Genomic DNA, 20,951 nt, shown 5'->3' on the forward strand with positions numbered 1-20,951 from the left:
AAAGCATGTTCTTTGTCTATTCAATTAATCAGGAGTCCAAAGGACTCGTTTACATGTCTAGTGCAAGGTTCAAAATTTCGATATGATATACCCCGGTACAGGCATGTTGTATTGTATCTTTTTGGGACGATACACCTTTTTTAAGGCATTTTAAGAAATTTTGTTTTTAATAATTAAATAACATAAAAGGCTCCCTCTGAAATTTTGAAAAAAAAAATATAAAGCATGATTCCCAAAGTACCGATACACCCCTTCCACCATATCGGGGTGAATCGATATTTTGAACCTTGGTTAAGTGTGATTAACAAATAAAGATCTTGAATTAGAGCTCGAGTCAAAATATTGATGATTCTGTAAAACACAATTACCATATTAAATATTACAAATATATATATATATATATTTATTTATTTAACATAGACAAGTGTTCTTAGGAGCACCTTCCACCACTATTTTAGTTGCCTAACCGGGGTGAAGGGGAGGTAAGAAAGATGGTGAGAGTGATGAAAACAAATGAAGTTAGAATTATATTGGGAAGCAGTCACAATGAAATTCAAGGGTCACGATTATGATTGAGGTTGCAAGGAACATCTACGATCACTGGATAGTTCTTTGTGTTGGTTCCGAAAAAATGGATGAAGCGAACAAACTCCTTCCAGGTACAGTGGAGTCTGCATTTCAATTAAGCGTGACACCTACAACAGAGCACTTGGTTAAATATGGCGTGACATCTACAATGAACTACCCTATAGTTACCAATGCAGAGGATGGGTTTTAAGAAGGATAAAACAAATTTTACATTCAGAACAATTCCCAAAAATATTTTATACTTAGTGGAAGCAAGGACTATAGTCCAACATTATCTCAATCTCATATTATCTTTGATAGAAAGAGAGTATGGTTGAACAAATATTTTCTGTTTCTAATCAAATGAAAGACAAAACTGAAGTATGCTTTTTCTAACTCAGGAATATATAAAATAATTAAACTGGAAACGATACAAAATTGGAACACCATAAATACAGGAGAGTAAGGCATCTGAATGATGATACTTACTGCTCGGCGGAAGGCAAACATTTCTTCTTGACCAGATAGTAGGGATGCAATACCAGCTGGTGAACCACCTGAACCCACACTACCTTTTGCTAACACATCTCTACGAAGCCTCGTACCTTCTATCTCTGTTTCAAATTGGAAACTGGAAAAGAGAAGGAAACATTTTCACATCAATGCCAAATCTTCAAACTAGAGCAGAAATGCTAAAAAGAACAAGAATAGTGAAGCACTGAAATGTGGCAAGTTTTCTCTGTTGGCATCTAAAAGTCATTTGGTGGTGGAATAAGAAAGCACCCAGAAACAGCAACCCATAACCTCAGTCCATGATCACCCGAATGGAATAACATAACCTATGAACCAGCCAGCGGAATGAAAAGAAAATGCAAATTAAGAATTTTTGTCAGGGTAAAAGTTTTTGGCAGTTTTACAAGTCAACTTGAAGAACTTCATATAGTTGCATCATTTGTGATTTTGACAACAATGCTCCACTTTGATCATGCTTAGTTGAAATCTAGCACCAAAAAATCTATGACTCAAACCAAAAAATTGAGTTTTGGAACCTCTGTCTCCTGTGCCCATGGAAGTACAATGACAAGATTAGGGTATGCTTGCCATTAAAATTCCAGACAATTGATCCTATCATTGGAAAGTCCATAGTGACTTGTGACAAAGGCAAAGGCCTATAAGGCCTATCCTCAAGGAAAAGAAGGCTAGAGGTAGTTTTTGGAATTTTATTGTTTGACAACAAAATGGAGCTTAATCTTGGACTGGAAGAATGGAGACAACTGAAAATCAGGATAAGAATGACAATGGTTGAGTACTTATTAAAAAAAAAAAGATGACAATGGTTGAGGTATCATCTAGTAGTGGAAACTAGACCTTACATGGCCTATAGAAGTTGCAAAAAAGATAAGTTTGCTATGCATGAGTGTTTTTTGGGCAAAGATAAAACGCATTGGAAAAATTATCAAATTTCATTGTTGATGACTTGTTTCATTTCATTATAAGGAGCAATTGCAAAGTTGGATTTATCAGTTGAACCTTGCCAAAGAACACTTGAACCAAGGTAGATAGACCATAGACTAGCCTCACAAACCTGTTTGCTATTCTAACAACTTTCATTTCATTATAAGGAGCAATTGCAAAGTTGGATTTATCAGTTGAACCTTGCCAAAGAACACTTGAACCAAGGTAGATAGACCATAGACTAGCCTCACAAACCTGTTTGCTATTCTAACAACTTTCAACTATAATAAACAACTAGTAACCCTTTCTATTCTGATATTCTAAAAAGCATATTTCTCTCCATGCTCGTTCATGCATCATTTTGTTTCAGACTTAACTCTTAGATCCTCTTGATCAAAGAAGAGGCTGAAAAGCAAGGAGATCTTTTATCCAGCAGCAAACAAAAACAAAATCTCTTCACAGAAAGAAAAAGGAAAGTCAATTATCTTCCTTTCTAACTTCTAACCAATAATTTTTAGGGAAAATTTCTTAAAGTACCCCTAAGGTTTAGCTAATTGACCAACTCTACCCCTACTGTTTGACTATTGTCTTAAAGTACCCCTATTGTTTCTGACAATTGACTAACTCTACCCCTATCGTTAATGTTCGTCAATGTTCCGTCAAAATCTGTATACACATGACATATAAATATTTTTAAAACCCAATACTACCCTCCATCCCCTGCAAACCCAGTTCCTGCAGTAGATACCGTCCTGACCGTCATTAGGCTCACTTCCATTTCCAAAAAAAGATTTCTCCACCTCCCGTTCTTGCTCTTCTTCGAGTCCTCTTTCGAGATGGGCTTCTGTAGTTTGAAATGCAGAGCATCCAAACCCATCACCCAACGGGGGGGTAGGAAGAGAGAGAGAGAGAGATGTCGAAGCTTCTCTGCACATCTACAACCAAACTGAAGTTTTCATTTCTGGTTCAACTTGGTCACTTGGTATATCATCCCCACCTTGATTACTAAATCTGTCTCTCTCCATAGTTCACTCTTGAGACAGAAAATTCTTCTTCAATCCTTCTGTAGTTCAATTTGCTCAAGGGACTTGTCGGTTCGAGCTTTCGAGTCGTATTCCAAAACTAAGAACGAGGAGATTCCCAAAGCTTCCAAACATGAAGATTGCTTTGGAGGAACTTCTCAGTAGCAATGGTTCGACTATTCCCATGGATGAGCATAGTCTACGTGTCTCGATAAACACATCTAATTCCAATTCATCCCCTCTGTCATCATCACTGGACAATGGATCTCCATCATCTCCATCAGATTCAACTTCTTCTCGACGAAAAAAAAGCTGAACAATCTTCTTGCTTCAACCTTAGAGAAGAACAACATCTATGCAACGGATGAGTTCCGCATGTTCTCTTTCAAGGTCCGACCTTGTTCCCGAGCATATTCTCTTGATTGGATCAAGTGTCCGTTTGTTCACCCAGGTGAAAACACTTGCAGGAGAGACCCAAGGAAGTTTCATTACAGTTGTCTTCCTTGCCCTGATTTCAGAAAAGGGGCATGCAGAAGCGGAGATATGTGTATGCACATGGAGCCTTTGAGTGCTGGCTTCACCCGGTGCAGTACAAAACTCGACTCTGCAAGGACGACACAAATTGCACGAGACATGTCTGTTTATTTGCCCACACAGCTGAGGAGCTGTGCATCCTGTATGTCTCCACGGGCTCTGCTGTTCCTTCTCCCTGCTCAACTGCTTCAGCTGCTACTGCTATGGAGATGGCTGCTGCCATGAGCCTCTTGCTTGGTTGACCCTCTTCAGTCTCTGTTATGTCACCGTCCCCTTTCACACCACCCATGTCCCCGTCTGGTAATGGCATTAACCACTCATCCTTGGCTTGGCCACAGCCCAATGTCTCAACCCTGCATCTTCCTGGTAGTAATCTTCAATCTAGTCGCCTGAGATCCTCTCTCAATGCAAGAGACATCCCAGCGGAGGACAGTTTGTTTCTACTGTTCGTCTTCTGGAACAACGACAGCCCATTCTTTTCTTTCTTTTCTTCCGTAACATCTTTCGTTCATCTTCTGGAAATTTTTTATCAGTTGAGTTTTATTTTGAAAATTTGAAAAATAGTAGAGGGCAAATTCGACATTTTATTTTTTCCATTATGATTTAACGATGGCAACAATTGTTAGAAACAATAGGGGTACTTAAGACAATACTGAAACAGTAGGGGTATAGTTAGTTAATTCCCTAAACCTTAGGGGTAGTTTAAGAAATTTGCCCAAATTTTTATGATTGCAACTCCAAGACAAAAAAGGGATGAGTTCGTTAGAAATTAATAATACAACTTCCTGGAAAATGAAAATAAATTAGATAAGCAAGAAAAAATTACAGAAAGGAAGTAGCAAAAGAGAAATACTTGATAGAAAGCATACATCTTTCAACATAAAATAAAATTAATGTTCCAGAATAGAAAACTGAAAACAAAATAACTACCTTTCCAAATCAAAAAGTGTCCCCTCATCTGTTCCCTGAAATATATCATCAATAGAAGAAGCTACCGTACAGAATAGGCAGCAATGGTGATTGTACAGTTCATCAATAAGTGTAATAAATCTCCGGGCCTGAAACAGCACCAAGGAAAAGTTCCGTAAGGTTGAAAGGAAAATGCCCCCCCCCCCCCACCCCAACTGATAGGGTAGAAAAATTATGACATCATAGAGCATGTCAACATGTACTATGAACTCAGAGCATATGTATAGAAAAGAGAAACTATAAAGATTCATCTGAGCTAGATTGAGGTCCATCTCAAGATCTCCTGACATGGTCTAAAAATTGCTCCCAGTTATTAAAAGCTTCAATCTACTTTAGGTGGGTCCTACAATTTCTCATAAGTTCGATAATAATGGAATATTTGACAAAAGAATGCTGATCAAAAAAAAAAATTGACGAAAGGATTAACAATCACTAGCAGCAAAAATACCTTGTCGCGAATGCGCATACTCATCACAGGAATGTCAGATATAAAGACTGTGTGATAGTTTTTAGCTATTGCAATATAATCTGCTGCCCCTACCTGAAGAAAATCAAAATTATTATAAGCCCATACATATACAAAGCAAGTACTTTAGGCAAGATTGTTTCATAAAGTAAGAAGCCAATACATTGAATAGAGCTTAGTATGTATGAAGATAAGATGCTTTGATGTGGTCTGACTCTCTTCCTAGAGTTAATTGAGGATATCATGGATGAATGAAAGCTAACTCTTGGAAAACAAAGTGGCACAGGGTGGGCTTAAATGTTAAAGTCAAATGATAATAATTGTTATCAAATATTAAAAGACTGATAAAAATTAAGATCTCTCTGATTGCTATTTAGTCATGACTCATGACAAATACTGATTACTTACTATTAGCACTAGAATTATAAGATTAATGTTTAAATAAATCATTAGATCAAGATCAAAATAAGAGTTAGATACAACTATAATACTATTTTATCATACAGGGGCAGACATACTACCGGGCGACCACATAGATATTCGAATGTGAATCTTGCTACCCCATTACAGCTTTCAGGAACCTCCAAAGTTCTGATTTAAAACATAATGCAAGCATCAATTGGAATCAGCCTATCTTAGGAGTAAATTGTGTTCAGATTGAATGTGTTACCTTCCAAACATCACTGGAATGGTAGTAGCACTAATCCTTCCTCCAGATTTATTGATGATTTTGCACCATATTTTATCAAATTCTTTAACAGCATGGCTATCTAAAGGCCAGAAGTAGTGAACCTGCATGGATGCATATTGATAAACCATTTTCAACTTATAAGAAAATATATCTCTTGTCTAGGGCTTAAGAATTTGAATGATGCATCAGTGCATCAAATATAGAAGCCATTACTAGGCATAATGGTAAAATCTCAGGCTGGCAAGCGTGAGAATGTGGCTTCGAGTCTGAGAGTGGCCACTGTGCAAAAAAAAAAAAAAAAACAAAGGTTAGAGCTGAATCCAGTCTACCCCTCCCAAGACCCCAGGTAGCTGGGACTGCCATTGGGTAATGGCCTTTATGACCAGTGCACCAAATATCCTGAAACGATGCAACTTCTAAGGATACATCCCAAGAAATGCCATTTGTATCCAAATACCCCAAAATAAGTAAATAAGCTTCAAGTTTAAATCTCGCCTGGTCTATGGATCTTTTTGCTATGTAACGGCGATAATCAATCTCACTTCCAACCGCAACAATTTGACAGTGCTGTTCCAGCTTCGCGACAAATTTTAGGAAGATCTCTCGCTGCATGCCATCCTACACATACATGAAGTGCTTTAACCTTGAATCTCTAAACATGGCCTACTGAATAAGCCGGTAACAGTGCCATAAAAAAAAAGGCAGGTAGCAATACCATTTCTGTTTGATTTTTATGTTAATTACTGAGGGGAAAGAAAAATGATAGAGATCTTAAGGTGTCAGGTTATCCTTCTGCCCACAATTCAAGTAACTTGAGATAGAAGAAGGGAAGTTGTCAGGTGGTGATAAGAGGGATGTAGGACTCAGTGAAAGGTCCTTGGGCATTGTCACCATATCAGAGAAGCTAGAGAATTGGTGTCAGAAATAAAGTTCATTCAAATTTATCCACTTTACTTGCTCATAGCCTTGCCACTTAGCCAGAGATGGAGTTGAAAGGAGTGAATTATATTGGAGATCAGCTGTTCTGGAATAGCATCTTGTCTCTCTTGATTGTACCTTGTGTCTCATGATTTTATGACAGTTTTTATGACCTTTTCCATTCCCATCTTTATAATGGGAATAAATACCATCTTTCTTATGGGAATATAAAGTCGAAGCACCCCTGAGTAAAGTATAATGGGTTATGAAGCCCTGAAGGGACAAAACTTGGGGGGTGGAGGAGGAGATGAAATAAACCTGAAAGAATAGGATGATCAGCCAAGGGGCTAAGGTGATTTGAAGACATCAAACAACCGGAGACACACCTGATTCAAATCTTGTGGTGCTCTATTGCTAGTAGCCACAAGAACAGTTCCAGTACTCAACAATCTGCTTAAAATTCCAGATAAGGCCACAATAGCAAATACATCAACAGTCTGAAATAGGAAACAAGAAATATTAAGTCAAATAACTTGTTTTCACAGTGATAATCCAGTTTGTGAAAAATGAACTAATAATTTATGAAGTGACTGAATACTCTATACTAGTGCCATACATGACAAAGCAGAATGCTACATATAAAATGGAACAATTAATCTTTTTTCTTTTTGAGAAAAGATAACAGATTTCAATAATCAAGGGAGGGATGTACAAGGCCTTGGCAGCAAAAAATAAAAAAGCAAAGCCCACTAATAATTTGGCAATGTATGAGCACTATACAAAAAGTCCCTTCCCAAACCAGATTTTGCTAGGCTATCAGCCAACTGGTTTTAACTCTCTAGGAATCCATCTAAAACTGCACTACAAACAAGAGGCTATCTCCCGAATTTCTAACAAGAGGTGGGAGAGCTTCCAAGGATCAGGAGTCTGTCCAGACACCCAGTTTATGACATTTCTCGAGTCCCCTTCCACTGCAATGGAACTAAGCTGCTTCAACTTGGCAATTCTTAGACCCTCCAGGAGAGCTCGAGTTTCTGTTTCTGTTGCATCAGCAGCATTGGAAGGACCACTAAGAGCCCATGTCACTTTGCCATTTGATCTGCGCACCAGACCTCCTATTTCCAGGTTCCAACTAAGAATTTTGGCAGTTCCAAGGAAATGGAACTAATGATTTCATTCTCCAAGTCCAACCGGGAATCGATTAGTAACAGCCCTGAACCTAATTGGTTTGACAGGATAGCTCATACATCAAGGAACAATTTGTATAGATGGACAGAATGTATCACACAGTGATAGCACAGATGAGGCACATTTCAAGTTCTGTGCTTCGCCTATGTAGAGAACACTGATGTGGGCCCCACAGCTGTGGTCCCACTCTGTCCGTAGGGTAGAATGTATCTAGTCATAGCTGATGGTCAATTTATTATTCTGTTATTCTAGTTGTCATTTATCTTTCAGTTTTATATTGTTATGTGTTATGATGTAAACACCAAGGGCAGATGTGTCCTTTCATGTAACTAGCATAACATATAAATATTAAATTGAAGTGGCGGCGGCAGAATATTGAGATTCTGTTCTTCTACTCAAAACCTGTGTTCTACTGCTCTCTCACCACTCTTTCTCCTCTTTCTTCTTCACTTTCTCTTCTCTTCGAACCTGAAGTTTCTTAGGGATCAAGACTGATAGCAGTCTTGAACACCTACATGGTATTAGAGCCAAGTTAGGGTTTCTCATGTGAGCCTAATACCAGCCGACCACATGAGAATCTCCTAGGACTGGAAGCTGAAAAGGAGGAGTTCGCAGACTGATTCTTGGAGATCGCCAGAAGTGCTAGCAGCTATTGGAAGCTTGTTAGGGTTGCAGAGTGTTGGTGGTCAGGAAGGATCAGAGAAGAATAGGGTTCGGGTAACCCTAGAAGGCAGCGGACAATTTTTCCTTGTGAGTTATTTGCTTTCTAAGAGAAGTTCTATCAGAGAAGATAGGTTGGACCTATCTGGAGGGGGAGGCCGAACCATTCTAGGGTTTTCTCTCTTCGATTCACTAGGGTTTTACAGCAAACCCTAGGCCGAACTGTCTCAACTTTGTTTTTGGTTTGAAAGTGATCTTGCTGCAAGCCCTAGTGTTAAACTGAACCTTGTGATCTACCTAGAGCTGCCCTCAAGTTTATTGTTAGCATTGATCAGATTCTAGGGTTTCTTATTAACCCTACTGCAAGTCTATCTATACAGTACTGATTGGATTGTGCAACTGAATTGTTCACTTTAAGGACTGTTTAAAACCCTAACTCTGCCAAGCATATCAGACCTATTTTAAGCTGTTTTCAGAGTCCTAAGGGGTTAGAGCTCTACGGACAGCTACTGTTGTGTTGGCTAGTTGGCTTCAAATCAGAATTATCCCAGTTTTGTGCACATACACTGTGAATACAGATCAGGCCTATACTGTTTTTGATTGTGAGTGGTAGTCTAAGTGCTGTTTTGAGACTTGACAGAAATGGAGTTTAAGAATCAGGCAGAAGGCAGCCTTGGGAACATCAGTTATGGTAGTGTTTCTGAGATGGGTGGTCAGATTACAACCGTAAAGTTTGATGGATCAAACTATTTGGAATGGGCCCAATTAGCCATGATGGCTATTGGTGGAAGAGGTAAATTAGGGTACCTCTTGGGAGACATGAAAGAACCTCCCAAGGGAGACCCGGCATATACCAAGTGGATCCAAGAAAACTACTTGGTTATGACATGGCTGTGTAATTCTATGCAGCCCCATATTAGCCGGAATTACTTGTGGGCAAAGACAGCTAAAGAGATATGGGATGTTATGAAAGAAACTTATTCCCAACCCCTTAATGTTGCCAGAGCATATAAATTGAAATGTGAAGTGAAAAATCTTAAACAAGGAGAGAGACCGGTTTCAGTATATTTCTCTACCTTGCAGTCCCTGTGGTGTGAGATTGATCACTTAGAGACTCTTGAGTGGGAGAGTCCCAAAGATGCACAGATATATAGAAAGCAGGTTGAGACAAACCGGGTATTTGAGTTTCTGACAGGCCTAAATTCAGAGTATGATATTGTACGGCAACAAATTTTGACTAGAGACAGTGTGACTCTCTCTCAGGCACATTTGTACACAGTGAAGAGACTAGAAGGAAAGTTATGATGCAACCTCAGCCCCCCACACCAGCCTTTGTAGCGGTCACACCCAAACCAGAGGGTGATTCGGAGAAGGACAGGAGGAAGGAAGACAAGAAGGATGTGGTATGTGAACATTGTAAGAAGCCCAAACATACAAAAGAAACATGTTGGAAACTGCATCCTCACTTGATTCTTGCGAAGTTGAGAAGCAAGAAGGGCACTACTCATGTAGCCGTGAACAAAAGGAACATCTTTAGAGACCTTGGCTACAGTTCGGGCTGCCCTGATACAATTAGAAAAGGAAGTTGGAAATTCAGCTCAGCCACCGCAATCACCATCAGCCCCTACCACATTTGCCTTCGCCCATTCAGGTACTCGAGCTTCAACCCATCATGCCTCAGCTCCAGGTACTACTGAAACTTGTTGGGTAATAGATTCAGGTGCATCCGATCACATGACTAGTTTGCCTTCACTGTTTACTACTTACCATTTGTCTTCTGGTAGGGATAAAGTATCTATTGCTGATGGCTCCCTGGTTCCTATTTCTGGGAAGGGTGACATCAAGTTATCAAATACTATCTCCATGTCATCTGTCTTGCATGTTCCTAAGCTTGATACTAACCTTCTTTCAGTTAGTAGTATTACCAAGCATATGAACTGCTCAATAACCTTCTTCCCTAACCGATGTGTTTTTCAGGACTTGGAGACGAAGAAGGTGATTGGGACTGGCCGTGAGACGAATGGAATCTATCTGCTCGGGGAGAGGTTCCGTCAGGAAGAGTCAGTAGAGAAGATGTCTTTTATTTCTCAGAGTGTGAGTCCGGTTATGTTTTGGCATAATCGATTAGGTCATTTGTCTTTTCGGTCTTTAAAGAGTCTGTTTCCAGCTTTATTTGAGTCTATTGAGTTGTCTCAGTTACAGTGTGAAAGTTGTGAGTTTGCTAAGCATTGTAGAAAGCCTTATTTATTGAGTAATAAAAGGAGTGATAATTCTTTTGATATTGTGCATATTGACGTTTGGGGGCCTTATCATATCCCTTCCATGGGTGGGTACAAATATTTCTTGTTATTTGTTGATGACCATACCCGTTTTTCTTGGGTTTATCTCATGCGCTCACGAGATGAGGTACCTTCCCTGACCCAAAACTTTCACCAAATGATCCTAACCCAGTTTGATGCCAAGATTAAAGTTCTCAGATCTGATAACGCAAAGGAATACTTTGCTAACTCATTGACATCTTATCTTCTTCATCATGGGGTTATCCACCAGAGCTCTTGCCCTTATACACCTCAGCAGAATGGGGTTGCCGAAAGGAAGAATAGGCACATTTTGGAAGTGGCTAGAAGTCTCATGTTTACTTCCAATGTTCCTATTCGCTTCTGGGGTGATGCTATCCTCACGGCCGTATACCTTATTAATCGGGTTCCTTCCAGGGTCCTTGATATGAGATCTCCTTTTTCCCTTCTACACCCACGTGAGGACTTGTTTTCTATTCCTCTTAAGACATTCGGTTGTACTTGCTTTGTTCAGCTTCTCGGGCCCCATCACTCCAAGTTCGAACCCAAAGCCTTCAAATGCATCTTCCTTGGTTATGCACAAACTCAAAAGGGTTATTGCTGCTATGATCCTGTCTCAGGGAGGAAGTTTGTCTCCATGGATGTCACTTTCTTTGAGGGGACACCCTATTATCCTCGGGTTTCCCCTCAGGGGGAGAGCAGAGAGAGTGGGGGTTTGAGTCCTTGCCTTCAGGGGGAGAGCAGTGAGAGTGGGGCAGTTCCTTTACCTATTTCATTGGGTGATGAGAGCTGCAATGGTGAGGGTGGTCAGAGGGATCAGGAATTGAGGGTCTATCACAGGCAGTGCAGGCAGGTTGATCCTGATCATCAGTAGTCCAGGCCAGCTCCAATCTCATCTGCAGCTCCAAGTCCAGGTACTACAGTCCCAGGGCCCACAGAGACTTCCTCTATTGTTGACATTTCACCTCCTACAGATGATCTTGACCTTCCGATTGCAGTCCGTAAAGGGAAACGACATTGTACCACATCTACGACCCACTGTATTTCCCATTTTTTATCCTATGATCGCCTATCTCCTACCTACAGGTCCTACCTTAGTTCCATTTCAAATGTCCCTATTCCAAGAACAGTGCAAGAAGCCCTATCCGTCCCGGAATGGAAAGATGCAATGCAAGTTGAGATGGATGCCCTATTGAAAAACAACACCTGGGAGGTAGTTGATCTGCCCAAAGGAAAGAAACCAGTTGGATGCAGATGGGTATTTATGGTGAAGCATAATGCAGATGGATCTATTGAGAGGTATAAAGCTCGGTTAGTTGCAAGAGGGTTTACACAGACTTATGGCATAGATTACTTGGAGACCTTTGCCCCGATAGCCAAGATGACCACTATTCGAGTCCTATTATCCCTTGCAGCAAGTCACACTTGGCCTTTATACCAAATGGACGTGAAAAATGCTTTTCTGAATGGAGATCTGTAGGAAGAAGTTTACATGCGTTTGCCTCCTGGATTCTATGATGCAGAAACAAGTAAGAAGGTCTACCGGCTCAACAAGGCTTTGTATGGTTTGAAACAGTCACCTAGGGCTTGGTTCGATAGATTCAGACTAGCCCTTGTGAAGTTTGGTTATGTACAGGTCCAGTCAGATCATACTCTATTCATCAAGAGGGTGGAGTCCTCCTTGACATTACTGGCAGTATATGTTGATGATATTGTGGTCACAGGGAATGATAGCCATGAGATTGAGTCCCTTAAACAGCTCCTTCATCAAGAATTTGAGGTGAAAGACCTTGGTGTACTCCGGTATTTTTTGGGTATTGAGGTTGTTAGATCCAAACAGGGGATCTTTATCTCTCAGAGGAAATATGTCCTAGACCTGTTGGCAGAAACTGGAAAGTTAGGTGTCAAGCCTGCAGATACACCAATTGAACAGAACCACAGGATTAGTGCAGAGAGTGGGGAGCTTCTTGAAGACAAAGTTATGTTCCAGCAGTTGGTAGGAAAGCTCCTATATCTCTGCCTCACTCGGCCAGATATTACTTATGCTGTTAGTGTTGTTAGCCAGTACATGCATTCTCCTACAACCACACATCTTCTTGCGGCAGAAAGAATTTTAGCCTACTTGAAGAGATGCCCGGGTAGGGGTATACTGTTCAAGAACAACAACCACATGAAGGTGGAGGTCTATACGGATGCTGATTGGGCTGGGAGTGTTGATGACAGAAGGTCTACCTCAGGATATTGTGCTCTTGTGGGAGGAAACCTTGTCTCCTGGAGAAGTAAGAAACAAAGTGTTGTCTCCCGGTCAAGTGCTGAAGCAGAATACAGGTCCATGGCCAACGGAGTGGCTGAAATCCTATGGCTAAGATCTCTACTTGAGGAGTTGGGTATTGAGTATGAGAAGCCCCTGATGCTGTATTGTGATAATCAAACAACCATTAATATAGCACATAATCTAGTGCAGCATGACAGAACCAAACACATTGAAGTTGACCGCCATTTTGTACGAGAGAGGGTCTCATCTCAAGAAGTATGCCTCCCTTACATCACATCCAGTATGCAACTAGCAGACATCCTCACTAAAGCCGTATCAAGAAAGAAGCTAGAAGCGGATCTATCCAAGTTGGGAATGATGAACATTTACTCCCAACTTGAGGGGGAGTGTAGAGAACATTGATGTGGGCCCCACAGCTGTGGTCCCACTCTGTCCGTAGGGTAGAATGTATCTAGTCATAGCTGATGGTCAATTTATTATTCTGTTATTCTAGTTGTCATTTATCTTTCAGTTTTATATTGTTATGTGTTATGATGTAAACACCAAGGACAGATGTGTCCTTTCATGTAACTAGCATAACATATAAATATTAAATTGAAGTGGCGGTGGCAGAATATTGAGATTCTGTTCTTCTACTCAAAACCTGTGTTCTACTGCTCTCTCACCACTCTTTCTCCTCTTTCTTCTTCACTTTCTCTTCTCTTCGAACCTGAAGTTTCTTAGTGATCAAGACTGATAGCAGTCTTGAACACCTACAGCCTAGGCCCAGGTGCATCTCCTTTAAAAAGGCATGTGCGTGGTGTGCCTTGTGCCTCAGCCCAGGCGTGCACCTTAAAATTTGTGCTTTTAAGCATGGTGGCTGAGCTGGGGGCTCCACCCCTGGACCACCAACTGCCCCTTGAGGCAAATCAAACATGTACATACTAAGGTCTTAAATTCTTCATGCATACATAAAAGATTGGTTTTTAATTTTAACTATAGTTCCTATCTTTTAAAAATGTCTTGTATTAAGACAGGACCTGATCCCATAAATGTCTTTGAACTATGTCAAGTACTATATTGGTAAAACAAGCTCTTGAAGAACTTCAGGTTTCAAATACCTGTATTTCATCAAAGCAAAGAATACTTGCTCCTCTCTGATTCATTTGCCGATCTACAAGAAACTTATCTGCCACAGTAGGAAGGATATTCTTCATCTGTACTTCTTGCATATATCTTTCTTCTGCAGCCAGCCACTGTTTTACTTTATTGTCAAATGGAAGGTTCATAATCCAGCTAGAAATACCAGACTGCAAGGACTTCTCCTCAACTTGGTTTTTCCATATCTTATGCATATGCTCATGTATTTCAAGCATAGCCTGCAAGTGAAGAATATAAAATTTATGAAATATGCAAGAGTCAAAACAAAAAGGGAATAAAGGAAAAGAGCTTTTCTAGAATAATATCTGTGAGAAAATTGGCATGTTTAAGTAGTCTAGTTAAGGAGACTAGGCAACAAAAATGAATAACTAAATATATGCATATATAATAATATTATAATATATGTACATGACAGTACATAGGCAACAGGGAAATTTCATGTAATGATAAACTATTAACCACAATTTAAATTAATAAATGACAAAAAGAAAAATACACTTGATTTTCAGAAATAATGACAAGATTTTTGGATAAACCATACACACAAGGATTAAAAACCTTAATTTTTTAGATTTACATGCACTTCTATCCATCAAGAATGGATTACAAACTCATATCAATATATGAAGGGGACATAACTAGTTATTGGCTTCCATTAAGATGCCTAATATCCATACCGCCTGCCTAGTTAGCCAGATAGGTGATGGACCTTCTAAACGCCCAGGTGATTGCATAGTCAACACTTTTTAATAACACTGGTTTGTCCTCTACCGAAACCATAGATCATTCATTCATTCTCAGTAGAAATAAAGCAAAATCTATTACTAAAATGGAAGTGAGGCTTGACAACACATGAAGTCCAATTGCTTTAACAATAGGTGAACATTTGCCATCTATTGGTTTATTGGCAGAAACAATCTAGATTATTCCATAAGTTACTAATGAATAAGGTTGTATTCCCTCCTCACAGTAGGTTTTCATGAGCAACAGTTAAGTAGAGGCATGATAAATGAAAACAAAGTATTTAATCAGGTATATCCCTTTGTTGTGGGAGAGCTCCTTCTCATCTTGATGTTGCTAGCTTCTTTATTTTCCTTCTCTTTTAGGAAATAGAGTTTATTTTATTTGCAACAAAAAATAGAGCAACTGATGTTTGCCCCTTATTTAATTTTTATGAAACCGAAAATGTGAACAAACAAATTTTATACTCTAAAGACTTCCCTACTATCTCCCTTTTTCATTCATGAGGATAACAGGTTATGCTTGATTGTAGGATCTTCTGCATGCATATATATGTTCACATTGTTACATGTGTATATATGGTATATTCACATATAAACACAAAACATATGTTCACATTGTTACATGCACAAATTGGTAAAGTTCTTCCAAGCTGGGAAAGGGAAATATATATGCTATGGCTCGAGATATAAATAAAACAGGAACTTAAAACAATAGCTGTGTCATATATGTGTAAGGCTACATATAGAACATTACTGTTGATATTTGTTGAAATATGAGAAATAAGTTCATCATTTGTCATATTTGCAGTAATTGAATGAGTATGTTTACTTTTTATATTTCCTCTTATAAGGTGATCTTTGGCAGGTTCTATCTTTTGTTTCCATCTCTTAATAAAGAGGTTTTCATAGGTCTTTTGTTGCTGTTATAGGGAGTACACAGACAGGGGTATATCAGTCCTTTTGTTTGTATTGTGAAATATAAATAATAGAAAAGAGGCTAATGCTCTATGCTCTTTCCTCTCTTCCTCAACCTGCATTCTCTTCTATCTCTTCTTCCTGTTCTCCCTTCTCTCTTAAATCAACACACTTAAAACACTAAATTCACAAGGACAACAAACAAATTTATTTATTTACTCTGTGCAACTATGATTTTATGAAATCAATAGAAAAATCCCAAGGCACTATGTAGATATGTATTTTAACTTTTATAATTGATGAAGAAGAACTAAATAAATGAGGAATAACCTCCCAAAACATGACAAAATGCACATAATTGCTAAACTATAATAATTCAGACTTCTACTTCCAAGAAAACCATGCATTTCCAGTCTACAAGAAAACTATGTTATGACTGCAGAATACTGTCAATATCTAACAATATAAACAAGCCTTTACCTCGTGAAAGTGAAACCTCCGTCGATGTTTAACAATACCTTCGGTGGCACTGTAGAACATGTCCATAAGCATTGTTTTTCCTGCATTGTACACAAGAATTTTGTTTTCCTTTGTGAAAAGCTGTTATACACGAGTTAAAGATCATATGGTTGCAATCCAGAAAGGGGTCCTCATATGAGGGAACACTTCTATCCAGTGGATTGGTTGTATATGGAACTTAAACAGAATTTTGTATGGGTGCCAAACAGTCTGACACCAGGAAAGTGCCAACCCATGTCAAAATCCCTCATTGAATCAAATTCCACAGAATATTATAATAGAAAATAAACATGGCATGGCATGGAAACAGAACATAATCTAAAAGAAGCTTCAGCCTATATGATAGAGTGGATATGAAGCTATCTTATTTGGATATACAACTAAAATGCAAGAAACTGAAGGAAAATCTAATTTGTTTTTTAATTTAAAAAAGGTAAGGAAAGTCTAATTCTAAGTTTCTAATTTTGGTACAAATGGATGATGAACAATTATATACAAGCATTTTCTTCACAAGCATATCATCAATGTATCAACAACATACCACTTCCAACATTTCCATATAAATACAGTCCTTTTGGGGCCGGAGGGGCAACTGGTCGGCGGCCAACTAGTGAATCCAACTTCTTTTCCCGATTAAGGTAAGACACCCATTTTCCAACCCCTGGTTCTATGTTCTCATTTTTTTTCCTGATTGAAAATAGATATTTCATAAATGAAAAAAAAAAGAAAAACCAGTGAGTGTCGAGAAAATAAAATGTCATTGCTGGATTTATAAGTTATATGAGCAGATTTGCATCTATCAATTCTCAAATAAAATCTGCATCTATGAATCTTCAAATTTTAATTACTCCAGTGACTGCACAATGATAATTAATTAGAATAAAAAAACAACCCAACCATCTAAGAAACATTGCATCCAAACTTCAATAACTCATGGTAGATACATTTACCAATGAAGTGTCAGTACCCCAATCTGTATACCTATCACTGCTGTCACTAATCATAGTCAGGGTGTTGCTTAGGGCTGTCAATGGGTCGGGTTGGACCTGATGGAACCGAACTGATTGGGTCGGTTCTGGTTCTAGGAACTGGAACTGATGAGTTGGTTCCGGTTCCTAATAAATTGTCCCAATTCTTATCGGTTCAGAACCAGTTCTACCCAGTCCCAAACTGATTCAGACCCGACCCAACCTATATATATATATATATAATATGTTGAATTATATATATAATTTAATATATTAATAAATTAATATTATATATAATATTTTTAGTAGGTTTATCATAATCGGGTCCATCGGGTCAGACCCCATTGTCCCGAGAACCGATCGGTTTGGTGCTGGGTCTAAAATTACAGACCCTATCAGGTCCAGTTCGGTTCCGGGTCCTTCTCATTTCTTGTCGGGTCGGTTCCGGTTTTACTTGGACCCGACCCATTGACAGCCCTAGTGTTTCTAATCGAGTTAAGCTTTCAAACTCAACAAGTAGACATGACTTTGAAAAGCTTTAAAACACTGTTAAGGAGAAAAGTAATGACAGTGACACCACATCTTATGGTTAAGAACCAGACTTTGGTAGCCTCAGAGCCAAGAAGGCTTCCATTACATGGAACTTGAAAGGGAATACAAAAGAATGCACTACAACCATTCAAGAATGTTCATATCTGAACATCATCCTATATAAGGTGATTTATTTTTATGAGTTCCTCTATAAGGTGATTCTTTGAATGTGAAATGGGATTCTTTGCAACTGGTTACATTGTAGCAATGCATTGAATGGTAACAATGGAAATAAGTTGCTCCACCAACCCACTGCATTGTGGAACCTTTAATAAATAAATGATTATTGAACAAAAATGAATTCTAAAATAGTCATGTGTTTGATGATAAAATATAGGTGAAGGACAGCAGGAAAAAACTATTAAATCAACTCATCCAAACATTCACTGACTTGATAGCAGAAAATTTATTAATTGCACAAGGTTCTTGAAGGTTCTAAGCATGAAAATGAATCAAACAGGTTGGCCTATTTCAATGGGAAAATTCATTCAGCACCAATAGCTAGCCAAACATATCTGCCTTCTTTCCTTTTTGGCTTACATAACACTACTTCCATACACCAATAAGCAACCAAAAGACTCTTTGAAACTTGTAATAAATGTGTTACCTGTTGTCATTTATAAACTATAATTGATGTCAAAATAACGATTCCTACAAAATGAGAGTTATTTCTTTGCATATATATTTACTGCCAAAATAACAGGAGAACTGTCACGTGGTCTTCTTAGTTGGTTATGCGGTGTTTTTTAAAGCTTAATTGGTTTAATTAATTGATGTAAATGATAAAATCCAATGTATAATGTCCAAGAATCCTTTTGGTGCAAAGTTGTCATTGTTCCTCATATATGTTTCATTTGAACAGTCATATGCACCAATATCTACTATACTGAATAAGTTGAAAAGAAGATGATACTCCAAAAAACATGCATAAAGGAATGTATGAGAGTCTTTTGAGGAGTATAAAGCCTCTCACCGTGAAATCCATTTCTCAACAAGCTTATTTCGGTGTTTATTTACTGTAGTCCAAACACCACCCTTTTGTTTGAGCTCAGCTTCCTCCATCAAAAGCTTGCGCCGCTCATCCTCCCGGTTCTTCTCCCAATTGGCCAGGTTAATCTGCAAAAGGTATAAAATCAACCTTTGAGTTTGACCAAGAAAATCAAATTAGCCACTTGATTCACCGCAGAGATCCAGGCATACATGGAATTGCTCCATATCTTTCTCATACTGCTCCAACCTCCCAAGTAAGTTTTCCAATTCAGTAGCCACACTTTCCTGGTAAGGATCATATTGGAGCTTTCCTTCCTCAACTAAACTCCTATAGACTTTAAGTGGTCCTGCAAAGAAATAATTGGATAAGAAATATATATACATAGATAAAGGACTATGACTTAAGTCAAATCACTCAATTCATTGGCATTCCTCCAAGAAACCTGGCCTTATCCACTAAGAAGACTAGGGGGAACAAGAGAATGGTTCTGATAACCAAAAATACTCATATATTAAAGAAAAATACCAGCCAAAAGTATTCATATACTGAAGACAAACATCAGGAGCTCAATATCAAAATAAACAGAATAAACAAAAAGTCCATGGCTAAACTTAGCAAATCTTGATTTGAGGTTGGCTACATGAATCTTGATTTACCATTCTACTCTATTAAGAGTCTCAAAATTGCTAATTAATGCAATGAAAGTGCGCTTAAGAGAGTCTTATTTTTCATTACCATCCTTTAATTGGTAGTCATACACATGCCCTTTGCAAGGTTCCAACTCCATCTGTGCTTGTTTAGTTATTCCTTGCTTTGTATGAAACACCAATATCATGACTGTGGAACGGGTTTGACTTTTGCAAATAAATTCCTGTCAACATTAAGGATCTTCACCTCTCACCTTCCAGTAAGTCAACATAAGGAATGTCGTTTCTCTTTTTTCTTTTAAATGCCGATACTAGGTACTGCATCTTTGAATTGGTATAAACATGAGATAGGGAAGACGTTTCATTATCCTACCATTATCTAGGAAACTCAGGAATCCCTTTTTTATCAGTGACAAATTACTTAGAATCTTCTTGGGACATAATCAACCCTCTTAAGATGCAATCAATATTCTTTATCTTGGAACTGAACCTAACCAACTGACACAAGTATTATATTTCTAGTTGAGTCAAGTTGAGCTTCAGCACCGAAGTACCTAACGGGACTTGTATTATATGCATAATGGTGAACTGTTGTATCACTTTTACAAGCTTAAACATCTTCAATCCCACATAACAATGAAATTCTATGAACCTAGAAAACTAATTGCTAGGAAAATGCAAAAAAAAAAAAACAAAAACAAAAAAACAAGAAAAAACAAAATGCTCACATTTAAATTCAACTACCCAAGCACTTGGGGTCCACTGCCGAACCAGTCATGCAGAGAAGCGGCCATAAAGTCTCATTATTTAAAGATTACGAACCAAGAAATTCTGGTTCTATGCCGGAAACTAATTAAGATAATGTAACAGGACAAACAGAACTATAGAAGACGTACCAGTTTGACAAGCTACTTCAGAATACAGATGAACCGAAATTCACAAGGAGAACAATGGAAAACGAAATTGAATGAGACAGGAAATTAAAAGAAGTCGACAGAAGATGGAATTTGAATTCGAGAGATGAATAAAACGAAATTCAACCTGGACGCCTTGGAGAAGGCTGCTGAGATCGATCACAGTAACAGCGGATCACATTTATCTGAGACTTGGAGGATCTATCCAATAGGTTTTTCCTAGCGAAAGCTCGACATAGAAGTGGCGAAACCGAAGCAAGCCTTCTCATCGTCATCTTGCTCCCGTCCGATGAGAACTAAGGAACACTCGGAGTCGATGACTCAACTCCGGAGTAGCGCCAATTCCAAAAAAGTGTATCAAACGCCGCAGGCAACGTGGCGTCACGGAGGCCATCCACTTGTCATGTCTCGGTCCCTCGAGTAGGTTGAACCGTTGAAGTCGAAGAGACTGTCCTGTGGTCTAGGGTCATAGTGGTCGACA

General features: G+C 38.7%; 1 protein-coding gene across 3 annotated transcripts; it reads right to left on the reverse strand.

Annotated features, from left to right (window-relative positions):
• Nucleotides 1–364: 364 nt before the first annotated feature.
• On the reverse strand, nt 365–20,796 carry LOC104592409 (AFG1-like ATPase family protein). 3 transcript variants are annotated; one of them, XM_010251770.3, is made up of 15 exons: nt 20,598–20,796; nt 19,119–19,255; nt 18,892–19,034; nt 16,901–17,046; nt 16,321–16,400; nt 14,143–14,400; nt 7,009–7,119; nt 6,200–6,322; nt 5,918–5,983; nt 5,684–5,805; nt 5,535–5,604; nt 4,996–5,088; nt 4,509–4,636; nt 1,057–1,198; nt 365–695 (listed from the first exon to the last, which is right to left on the reverse strand). In XM_010251770.3, exons 1-15 carry the CDS (start codon nt 20,743–20,745, stop codon nt 567–569), a joined length of 1,896 nt encoding a protein of 631 aa, XP_010250072.1. In that variant the 5' UTR covers nt 20,746–20,796; the 3' UTR covers nt 365–566. The 3 variants fall into 3 exon arrangements, with proteins under 3 accessions (XP_010250072.1, XP_010250074.1, XP_010250073.1); XM_010251772.3 differs by lacking the exon at nt 20,598–20,796 and adding an exon at nt 20,453–20,573; XM_010251771.3 differs by lacking the exon at nt 5,918–5,983.
• Between the last annotated feature and the right edge of the window lie 155 nt (nt 20,797–20,951).

The sequence above is a fragment of the Nelumbo nucifera genome, chromosome 8 (assembly GCF_055504915.1).
Source record: "Nelumbo nucifera cultivar China Antique chromosome 8, China Antique-T2T, whole genome shotgun sequence".
Lineage (NCBI taxonomy): Eukaryota > Viridiplantae > Streptophyta > Magnoliopsida > Proteales > Nelumbonaceae > Nelumbo > Nelumbo nucifera.